Below are 12,500 nucleotides of genomic sequence, written 5' to 3' on the forward strand. Positions count from 1 at the left end.
CTTTTTATTATAGACATTATAATTATTATGATGTTATAAACATTAGTAACAGCAAAATAAGATAATGTAAACTATTTTCCTAAATCAAGGAAAAGGGTGAATGGGCAAGACAGGTAGTACTTGTAACGGACTCATTGGTAAAAACAATTAATAAAGTAAACTCACAATGGGCATGTCATGTCATGCCTATCAACATTAGGTTAATGTCAACATTACAGAGGAGTTAAATAAAATATTTTCTAATTTAATATGAACTTTAATGCCTTACAAAACTTCTGTATATCATAAAATAATTATACCATGTGAATACCACTATATAAAGAGAAGGTATGAAGGAACTACTAGAAAGAATTGTCACCAAATAATACAAACTAGCAGAGAAAATTCTGTATGTTTTTTAAGATACAAATGGAAAAACTAATATTCTAACACAAAAAATATATACACTGTATACTCATGTAATGACTTTCCAAAAGGTGGCTCATCTTCCTTCACCTCTAATTGCTTCTTTTGAATTACAAAATATTTTTTTGAAACACAGAATGTAAAGGTTATCTCATGACTGTGTTGTCTCCATGTATTGTTCAAGAACTGAATCCATTTCATCATCAAACAGCATGGAGTCCATGTCTGTGGTGCTGGTATTCTGAGTAGACTGGGTAGAAGTTTGTGTTGCCTCTATGGAAGCCTGTGTGGATTGTACAGACTGGGAAGAGTACATGACTGACCGGTTTGTTTTGACCTGCGACACCTTCTTGCCTTTAAGGGGAGAGAGTATATTAATTTTGCCATTTTGTTAAGACTACATAAAGTGTATATATGGGCATTAAAAAATCACTTTTCAGGATGAGAAAATAGGAGCATGAATCTAAATAAATTATTAGAAATTATGTTAATATATCAAACCTATCATGACCCTTTATTCTCATAAAAAGAGAGACTGGGAAAAAATCTGGTGCCAACAAGTTGCAGTTGTTGACAACCTTTATGCACTTTTATCATGGATGGAGTGTCAATATTAGCTCATTGATCTTCAATTCTCTTAACATATAATAATATGTTAAATATAAAAGAAATCTCTAGAAGCACAAGGAAGGAGGAGGAGCAATAGAAAAAGATGAGGTAAGAAAACAATAGAGGGGAAAAAGAGAAACAAGAAAGACTGTGGAGACCCATGCAAACATGAGTGAGAAGTGAAACAAATCAAGAGAGCTGAAGGAAAATGAAATGAGAAACAACATTGAGAAAAAAAGCAAGTTGAAGGAAGATTGAAATAAGAAATAGAAAGGAATAAAGAGAAAAAATCTGATGTAAGGCAAGAGAAAAACTAAAACTAGAAACCATCTAAAGTTTAGAGTGTAATATGGATTGCGACCGATTCCAAGAAAGTGCCAAAAACAAACCTTGACTCTGTGGTGCTGTTCCATGGATTACTTTCTGGCTCTCCTCAAAATACTGGTTTGGATGATTGATGCCCGTCTCCAGAGTGGCATTGTGAGTGACCTCCCAATACTTCTGGCAGGCAATCTGGTAGTGGCACTTGTTCACCAGATCCATTATCTCATTAACAGCTGAAAGATTGTGGAAATGATGTGAGTTTCTTAAGCTACTTCAGTAATCAATCACCTTCACACACACACACACACACACACACACACAGACACACACACACACACACACACACACATACACACACACACACACACACACACATACACACACACTCACTCACTCACACACACTCACGCACGCAAGCATACACAAACTCACTCACGCACAAAAGCATATACACACACACATACACACACACACACACGGATGTACACTGACATGCGCACACATGAAAATTTAAACTTACATGTCCATTTATACACTTACATGCGCACACATGAATATTTACACTTACATGTCCATTTATACATAAACACATACAAGTATTCATAAATACATATATATACACATATATACGTACAGCACTCACACTCACACTCTCACATGCAAGCACGCACACACGCACATGCAGATGCACCTGCGCATAAACACACATACTTGTCCACACACACACACACACGCACACACATGTATGCACACAATAAATAAAACAATAATACTTAAGAAAAGAAAAGAAAGAAAGAAACTTTGTTTAAAAACCTGGAAGCAAACAAAAGCCTATCTACATTACCTTGCTGTGAAACCTTGAAATTTGACAGTCTCTGCCTTAATATCTGAGCGTCTGTGTGCTTGAATGGACACCCATGAGCATCCCCTGGGCCAATGCTAGTCATGATAATTTTCATACAGCTGTAAGGTGTGTAGTCAGTTCTCTTTCCTTCCTTTCCGTAGTTGAAACGAATGTTGTAGGCATACTGCTTGTCAAACTGTCAGGCAAGAGTTGTAATATAGTGTAATGTCATGGCAAGTGGCATTTACATACATTTCTGTAGCAAAGGGCTCATCATGATCACAAAATATACACACTTCAAAAAATTTACACAGAAAATAATGTTGAAGAATATAATACACATATATATATCCCTAAATATTGAAACCTAATGAGGCCCTTACATCCACATGAGAAAAAGCAGACACCCAGGAATTCCTCTACCTCCCCTAAAGAGGAAGCAAACACATGCCTGAGAGTCCTATAACAAAGATAGGTGTCTTGTGGGTGGGTGCTTCATGCTCAGGGTAATGTGAAGCAACAGTGTGATAGCCTAGATAGTGTTAAGTGCATTGTATGCCTTCTCGCTTGCAGCTGGCTAGCCTGGTGTGAAAAGGGAGCGGCTGTGCCTAATTCTCTCCTGTTAACTCTTAGCCTCTCCAAGACTTAGCCTCATCAAAACTTCTTCAGTGCCTCCTCATGGCACAAGGTTGATCCACCAACAATTGACTTGGATGCGGGTAGTGTTGAGGTTCCTTTGCCAGACCCACTGATCAGCAAGGATCCAACCTCCCTGACTGAAGTCAAGGGGGTGATCTCCAAAAGTGGTAAAGCATCTGGTGTCTACAGCATCCCAGTTGAACTGTTAAAGGCTGGTGGATGGGCTTGCATGCTGTTCTGTCTACCATCTGGTAGACTGGTACCATTCCCCCTGATCTGCTGAGGGGTGTGGTCATCCCTCTCCATAAGGGGAAAGGGGATCGGTGGGACTGCAGCAATCACTGAGGCATTACACTGCTTAGTATACCAGGCAAGGTTCTCACTCATATCCTTCTGAGACGTATCAGAGACCACCTGCTGAGGCACCAGAGGCTGGAGCAATCTGGAATTATTCCTGTCAAGTCTGCAAGAAGGCATTCAATATGGTGCATCGCAAATCACTCTGGGAGATCCTGAGACTAAGAGGAATTCCAACAAGGATTATTGGATTATTAGCAAGCCTGTATATTGGTACTGAAAGTGCTATAAAGTGTGGTGGGGGCCTATCGAGGTTCTTCCCTTTTAGTGAGGCAAGGCAGTGTTCATGCACCAACACTTTTCAACACTTGCATGGACTGGATACTAGGTAGAGCTACTATCCAAAGTCACTATGGAGCAAACCCAGGTAATATCAAGGTTCACCGACCTTGACTTTGCTGACAATGTTGCTATTCTATCTGTCTCTGTAAACTCTTGAGGTGGCTCTTGATGCATTTAGCAATGAATCAAAGCTCCTGGGGCTAGTGGTCTCCTGGACCAAGATCCAGGACTTTAGGGGTCTGATAGGAAACCCTGTTCAGTCATTACATGCTTGTGGTGACAAGACCACTTGTCCAACTAACAGTTAAACCATTAGACTGGTATATGACCTGTTGCACAATCCGTGATCGCCAATTGGGGCTATATGGCCACCTGCCTCATTTCCCACCAGGTTGTCTCTGTTCAAGACAATCCTGGGTGGAGGATGCCTAGGACCTTAGGAAGCCGTGGCTTGGGCAGATCAATCAAACCTGTCGTGAAGAGCTAGAGATAGGCCAAGCCCCTGCCTGGCAGCTCACCATGAGGGACCCTCGTAGATAGAAACAAAGGGTAGATGCAGCTATGTACCCCCATCAGCGTTAGCTCCCCAATAATGATGATGATGGCGTCTTAACCAAAGTTGAACAGCAAGACAATTATATCACACCATGAATATGCCGACATTTTGAGAATATATAGGCTGTGTTATGCTGACCCCTTTGAGATGCGAATCATTTGGATGAGAACAGAGATAGAGTACAAGTTACAAGACAGTATTCCAGAAAACAAGACATTATTTCAGAAGACATTATACATATTTCTGTATATACATACCTTATCGACATCCATGTTTTTGGTAAAATGTGATCGCCAGAAGTACAAGGCATCTTCCAGACTCAATCCTGCTGCCTTCAGGAATAGACCATAGGTGACTCGACCTCCATGCCGCAGGTGGTGTGTGGTTCTCAGTGTGTCATTCAACTGTCTCATGCACAACGGGAATGATGTTGCCGCCAGCTGGTCAATCATGTCTGGGGTGATGCGGTGTTTTTCTCCACCCTTCTTCTGGGAATAATCACTGCCTGTGTACCGCTTGTCAAAGTCTTGAAGGAGTCGCATTAACCTTTCATCGTCCTCTAGTTCAGGTAAAGCTCTATTTGTCATCTAGAAACAAAAGTTTTACTTTATATATTTGAACCCCCTAAATGCAGGCTGTTTTAAGTATATGTGAGGTAGCCAAGAAATAGGTTTTTAATTAAGTCTAGCAAATCATGCATAAATGAATCATAATAGTTGAAAAACAAGGAATTTGGTGTTACTTGCTTCAAAGTTAATGTAGGTGAGTGCTGGTAAATCAGAGTAACTACAACCATTGTACAGTTTAATACTTATACTCATATAATAATTTATTTCATTTTATAATAAGAGAAAAATAAATAATCATTTTTAGTTTCATGATTATCTTCTTTACCACCATCACCATGACAATTTTCATCATCAATGTAATCATTCAAATCATTATTATCAGCATTATCATCACTGTTTTAAACTAATGCTGAGAGAGATGGCATGTATGTACATGCCATGTCTACGGTGAGTTTAGTTTACCGTGTTTACAAAGAGATGGCTCTACAAATGCTTAGTCACCATGGAGTCAGTTAGTAGTCCTACCTCTCTCACCAGTTTACCCTTTTCCTTGATTTTCTGATTTTTTAATATATATATATATATATATATATATATATATATATATATATATATATATTTATATATATATATATATATATATATATTCATATAAGTTTTGTTAATAACATAATGAACATTATAGCGAACATTGTTCCCATAACATTAACTCCATTCTTCTTTCTTTCTCAGTGTGGTTCTCTAGGTATTTACTCAGGCAACACAGCAAAAACTAGAGACTCTACAGGCATGTACAAGCATACAATAAAGTATTTTTGTTTACCACTTTCAAAATAAAATCAATGGACAGATATCAAATCAACACATCATGAGCTACACTGACACCCACAATATCTATACACACTTATAATATGGTTTCTTTTCCCAATCATTCACATGAGACCTAAGACACAAGAAGGGTATGTACACAAAACTCATAATAACAGAATATTTATATGAATCAATGGTTTCTGACGTGTATAATTAGTGGAAGGTTGCACAATCATGGCTGACTCTTATTTCTGTTTGTCTGTCTGTCTGCCTGTGATTCAAGTGACATGTTACATACTACTCATTTATATCTCATTAGTTTTCCCTTTACTTGTTGGTGAATACTTTTCAAGCTTTTCAATCTTCTATTATATGAATTCCAACCCTAGAATAGAACATAAAAAAACGCTTGTACACACACACACACACACACACAATATATCAGCACTGTCTCTTTACTTTTAATTCATTTTGTATATCTCATTCATAATTAGCTCATTACCTATTAAAACATAGAATAATTGATAACAAATATTTCCTTGAGCTCACTTCAATGGTGAAGGTAGTTCATATATTATGGAATCCTCCCCGAACACAGCAGTCCACTGTAACTACACATTACACATCCAACAACTGTCAGCCACATCATCATATAAATACCTTGCTGTACACTTCTCACTTAATCTCATTTCAACATATATAACATCATAAACAAAGCACCGGCCATCTCCAAGAGAAAACTGCAGAACTTGCCACTGAATCCATACCTTTCAATCACTTTAGTGAATAATAATGGAGTTACACTGCTCTTTTGTATGGGACCCCTTGACCAAGGCATACTTAAATGAAGACATAAAAGATGAACACTTTGTAATAGAATTTTCAAATACCAGTGAGGAAGTGCTAGGAGCATTGACCATGGACACACAAGAACTATATGTGATTATAATCAGACCACTTGACTTAACTAAAGCCTTCTTTAGTGAAGTATTAAACGTTGTTAGTCATTATATAAAAAAAGAAGGTCCAAGGCATTACAAAAATAGGAAATTTTAATTTTCCCTTCATCAATTGGGAGGCAAATCAATTCAAATTAGGAGCAAATGCTACCAGAAATGAAAAAAGGACAAGTAGAGGTGACTGAGGACTTATACCTTAATCAAATAATAAAAATTCCATCAATAGAGAATAATATCCTAGACCTTGTTTTTGATTCTATGGGACAGGAGATAAGTAAAATATCATACTATGCAGTTCAGTCAGACCACAATATCACTGAAGTTACATTAGATAAGTTAAGAAAATATGTAGGTAAGGAAAACAAAGTAGCAGAGGCATATAAAAGCCTTAAATCACTGAACTTCAGTCACAATCAAATAGACTGGGAGATGGCAAATATATCATTACATGCACAAAAAAGTACTGAAACTCTACAAACACCTCATGATATGCTAAAGTAGTCCTATGATGCCTGTAGAAAGATTTGTAAGAGATGGGTGCCCCCAAAAATGATTAAAAATCTTATCCCAAGAGATAAAAAAGTTGAGCAAAAAGAAGAATAAAGTAAGAAAACTAAATATGACAACAGATAATGACATAAAAGAAAAGATTAAATCAGAACTAAAGGAAACAGAAGATTGGTTAAAAGAATCTAATCAAAATCTGAAAAAAAATGGAAAAGAGACCAGTTCAAGGTATAAGAAATAATACTGAGTAGTTCTACTCCATTGCCAACAACAAATTAAAGAAAAGTGTGGAAAATTAACCACTTGAAAATGAGTGTATCTTAATAACTGCCTCAAATAAAATGGATAAACACCTCAAAGAGCACTATGAAAAAGTTTTAATGTGCTTAAATCAAAGTCAGTAATTACAGACACTGGTCAACACTGTAGAGTTAATAGAAATGAAACAAAAAGTCTCTCATATATAACTTTCAAAGAAAGAGTTATTACTGAAGAAATAATACACTGCAACAAACTCAGCAGTTGGACCCAGTGAAATTCTTGAAATCTTTAAAAAAAATGTAAAGAAACTACAGTAAAAGCTTGGCAAGTCTATAGAGGAAATCCTTAGATAGGGGAACTATCCCCTGGCCACCCAAGGAGGGAATATAATTCCTATCTACAAGCGTGAAACAAAGGTCAGGCTAAAAATTACAGACCAATGATACTGCCATCTCACATAATAAAAATATTTGAAAGGGTAGTAAGGAGAAAAAATTGTTCGGTCCCTAGAACAAGAAAAAAAGACAAATCATGGACTGTATGGCTTTAGAAAGGGTAATTCTTATCTATTACAAACCCTGAACCACTACAAACACGTACTATAAGACTTAACAGAATAATGAAGTTGATGTAACATATTTAGACTTAGCAAAAGTTTTCAATAAAGTCAACCAATGAATTCTACTCCATAAAGACTGTCAAATCAGAAAAGTAGGAATATAGATACTTATCTATTTATTTACTTATTTTGTGTGCGTGCGTGCGTGCGTGCGTGTGTGTGTGGGTGAGTGAGTGATTGAGTGATTGAATGATTGAGTGATTGAGCGAGTGAGCGAGTATACTGTGGACATAAGCACAATTTGTGTAAGCCATTGGACAGAGGCCACGTGGATCGAAGTCCAGTAGAGAACCATCGATTCAGCAAGGAATTAGATGAGTTTATATGACCTTGTTTGACCCCTCAGTCGTGCCTCAGCAACCAACATGACCAGGTCTAGCCTCTGGCCTCTCAGGGCTGGAGGGCAGGACCACGCGACCCCACGCTCAGCGCTTACCCTAAGACTCGTCTTGTGTGTTTCCTTTATGGTGTAGTAATCTTCCGTAATTAAGAGTCAAGTAATTGTAGAACTATGACTATCCCAGCAAAACATTGAACAAATGTCTTCACTATATACCTTTTACAGTGAGTGTGAGTGAGTTATTGAGTGCGAGTGAGCGTGTGTGTGTGGGTGTATGCGTGCACATGTGCATGGGTAAATACAGAACATTGCATGTATCTTGAATTTTATCATTTTTTATCAAGACTCTCAAATAATCCATTCCTTGATATGACCAGTCGGTCATACTGCAGAGACCAATTTTTTTTTTTCTCTAAATATGATCTGACCCACTGGTGTTCACATTTTTATCCAACCAACACACTCCTTAAAATATCTATCAACCTAGTACCTCTTCCTGTGTTGATAACAGAAGCCACATTGGCACAGCAGTTTTTTTTTCTTTCACAGTAGGAAGGATTGGTATCATCCCCAATCACAGTGGCACCTAAGCTGTTGGATCTGCGAGACAAGAGATGGCTTGCCATGAAACAATTTGTCAGAGGGGCAGGTGAAAGGAATGTCTCAGAGAAATCTGGCCAAGGACATGGGTGATGGAAGCATTTCATGAGATATTGTTACTAAGTGGCAGGTGATAGGGACATCTCACCATGAGTGCACAAAGTTATTGGAAGAAGACCGGACTCAGTTGGCATTCAGGAAGGGCCCTTGTATTTTTTCCACTAAAAAACTGGAGTGGAATGTACCATCCTTGAGCCATGCTTGGAATAGCACTGCTCCAGGGAGGACATTATTTCCATGTGCAGGATCATATTCCTGCTCACCTCGACCAGTGCTGCATGTTTTTGTTTTTTTGAGACATTTGACTATCATGAAAAACGAAAGAAAGAAAAGTTACTTATTGTTATTATTATTGCAGAGTTGTTAATATGGAGTCTGCTCAGCAAAAACAGTCTATTACCATCATGAAACAATGACAAAATAATAAATACAGACCACAGAGAATGTCAAAACAGGAAAAAATGTGTATACAGAAAAAGAGCTAAAAGCACAGCAAACAAGAGGCAAAGAGTATTTATACCATGCAAAAGTGACAGGCCTACAAGCCACACACCTGAGAGAGTCACCACTAAAGTAAGCTAAACCACAACACACCTGGAAAAGCTTCCTTCAATTTTAGTGCCTGTATCTAATTGTGATACCAATCCAATGATACTGTTGCTTTAAGAGAATGACAAGATACTCTAAGGTGCCATTTTCAACATAGTCTAGCATAGCTATGGCATGATATGATGCCAACTGCATATGAACACGAAATCACCATGGAACTGCTTGAGACAAGCAGCCAGGTATATAGACATACTACCATATACAAGGCCACAAATAACCCCATCAGATGAACAGTATTCTATGTGACAAATGTAGAGAAAGCTATAAATGAGAATGAATAACTCAACATGACAAGATATGAGCATTTCCGATTAAGATACAACCAAAATGCATCAAAGATATCTCTTGTGCTACAGAGATAGTGCCACTCATTTATGCCTTTTTCTAACCTCATCAGCACTATCATAAACAATCAAAAGAAGCATATGCAAGAAACAAACAAAACTTACACAGCAAGAAATATCTTTCTTACAATAAAAACAAAATATCACAAGCATTGCTCCTGTGCCCTATACACATTCAGAACAGGCTATCCCATGTCACATAATCCCAAAATCAGGCATGCAAGTTCCAGAATAAAGAAGTTGGTAGTCTGAGATGACACCTACATATCACAAGTACAAAATTTGTGTTAATGAAGAATTATGTTCATCCTAATGTTAACCCAATGGGCATGGATGGCAAGAATACATGCCATGTCCACTGTAATACAAGTTTATTTATTGTATTTACACATAGATGCTTGATCACCAAGAAGTCAGTTATTAGTCCTACCTATCTAACCTTTTTATTGATTTATGGAAAAGGTCTTTTGTATTATTTAATTGTCTTAAATGTTACCAAGATTTAAATAACAATTTAATAATCATAATCTAATTAACAATAAGAACAGTATCCATATCAACTGTATTAAAAAGAAAGGCACATTTCCTGCCAATTCAAGAAAAGGGGAAATCAGGATTGATCACTAGTGCCTATTGATAAACTCCTTGCTGGCTGAGCAGATGTATAGCATCTGCATGTAACAAAATTCACAAAAATACTACAGGGGACAGAACATAAATCCGTGGTGGTTGGGTTTATATTCACATACATATATGTATTTAAATATTAATATGATATTCTCACAATAGCTTTACTCTTATTATTATCACTAATACTCATTTACAATCTAACTGACATGTATTGACACAATCTTTGTAAAAGGTCATGAACAAGTATGAATTTAAGGGACTGTACATAAGAATACATGCTCCCACTCATTTGCTCAGTACTAACATGACAGATCTGTACCAGTGTATATATTAGCTAACAGATTATCAAAGTGATAAAATGAGTGTTTCATTATCCCTTCCACCACAAAGTAACAAAAGAACAGCAAGGTACTAGTATTGAAAAAAGTAACCATTTGTATCATTAGACTAAGTAATCACTTGATTTACATAACAAAGTAAAGGAGTGATTACACAGAACAAATCACAAAATTAACAACAGTTGAAAACTTCATGAATAATTTTAATTTTAAGAAGAAGAAGAAGAAGAAGAAGAAGAAGAAGAAAGAAGACGACGACTACACAAATGCAAACATTGCTCTCAACTCTATTCCAAACCATCTTCACATGCAAGATACATGCAGACCAAAGCCCTGCAAAATAAATTTGATTGCAAATCAGCAATGATGACTCCTTAGTTTTTGTGAGGATGTGGGAACATGAGAGTAGTTATGTACTGACTATTTGGCTTATAGACTAATTGCATGGCTGATTGCTTTTGTGGCAATGTGATGACTTAAGTGAAATGCGATATAGTCACATCAGCCATTTGCTATATTGGTCCATTAAATAGGAATACATTTTAGAAAGTGAACAGCTGTTTAGTGGTTAATCTGACAGGTTTAGGGTGATTTATTCAGGAACACATCTGCATGGACATGCTTTTATCAGCCCAGTCCCTCATCTGCTCCCCCACTCACTCTTGTGTTCCCTACCACCCTGTTCTTTCTATCGTGCCACAACTACCCTTTTATATAACAGGCTACAAATCCAACATATATCAGTTTCATATAGTAGTTTAATAATGGATTTCCATAGGAAATAAAGTAAATTTTCTTGCAAAGACAAGAAACCATGTTTTCAAATATTACCTATAATCCTTTTTCATCCATACCATACTCAAACAGCATATATATCTATATGCTGTATCAAAGAAAAACTACAAGAACAAGCAATAAAATTTATACACACAGCAAGAGCCTGCGAGAGGTTGGCCCTGAAGCAGGTAGTGACCAACGTGACCAAGTCCGTGTCAGGAACATAGGCAAAGCCTCCTTTTAAGTATACTTTTCTGGATCGGACTAGCTCAAGGGCCTCTGTGAAAGGTACCTGTCAAAGACATTAAATCAATTAGAAAGAAGTTAACCTGCAGTTCTGAACAAAGAAAAGCACATTTTGTTCAGGATATATGACAAGTCCTTTAACTGGGTACACACATATAGTACAAATACAAAATCATATATTGATGGCAACTTGAATGTGATAAACTAACTTTTTTTTTTTTTTTTTTAAATCTTGGATCAGTAAATACTAGAAAGTCATCACTCCAATATTAATATGATCTGCAAAGAGCATCTTCAGGATAAAGAAAAAGTAAGTTTAACAGACTTAAGACTTCACTGATAATGGACAGAGCCAAATGAACAACCTCAAATCTCTAACCTCAAAAACAAAATGTAAATTTTTTTTTTTTATATGGAATACAATCTATTACATTTTTAAGGTAACTAAAACAAGACAAGAAGACACACTGTAAGTGGTTAGATTCCTTCAAGCACTCTAAGTTCCAGATATAAGCAGTGAATTTGCTTACTGTTTGATTTGAAAAAATGATCTAAAGTTCATCCTCAATCAACTGGGCTACCCATGCAGCTGATCTTCTCAAAGAGAGAAGAAAAACCCACCTTGAAGAATGTACGTCCTTCCATCTGATCCACACCACTAATGTTGTATGTGCCATTCATCAGGTTTTCACGTTCACTCTGCATTTCCTCCATTGATATCTGCAATAAGAAAGAAGTATATGTGGACTGAAATGTTTGGCAAATTTCTATATCTTTTATCTATTGTTAACCAATCGCAGGCTATCAGAACTTAA

General features: G+C 36.9%; 1 protein-coding gene across 1 annotated transcript in view; it reads right to left on the reverse strand.

The window, feature by feature from the left end:
• Positions 1-240: 240 nt before the first annotated feature.
• LOC125030643 (DNA primase large subunit-like) overlaps positions 241-12,500 on the reverse strand; it is a 19,560-nt gene continuing 7,300 nt past the window's right edge. The window contains exons 5-10 of the mRNA XM_047620818.1: positions 12,307-12,405; positions 11,594-11,731; positions 4,274-4,603; positions 2,183-2,378; positions 1,404-1,571; positions 241-759 (exon numbers count right to left, since the gene is read on the reverse strand). Of these exons, the coding sequence (XP_047476774.1) occupies positions 557-759; positions 1,404-1,571; positions 2,183-2,378; positions 4,274-4,603; positions 11,594-11,731; positions 12,307-12,405 (1,134 nt within the window). The 3' untranslated portion in view covers positions 241-556. The remainder of the gene's footprint in view (positions 760-1,403; positions 1,572-2,182; positions 2,379-4,273; positions 4,604-11,593; positions 11,732-12,306; positions 12,406-12,500) is intronic.

This window comes from Penaeus chinensis, chromosome 11 (assembly GCF_019202785.1).
Source record: "Penaeus chinensis breed Huanghai No. 1 chromosome 11, ASM1920278v2, whole genome shotgun sequence".
NCBI lineage: Eukaryota > Metazoa > Arthropoda > Malacostraca > Decapoda > Penaeidae > Penaeus > Penaeus chinensis.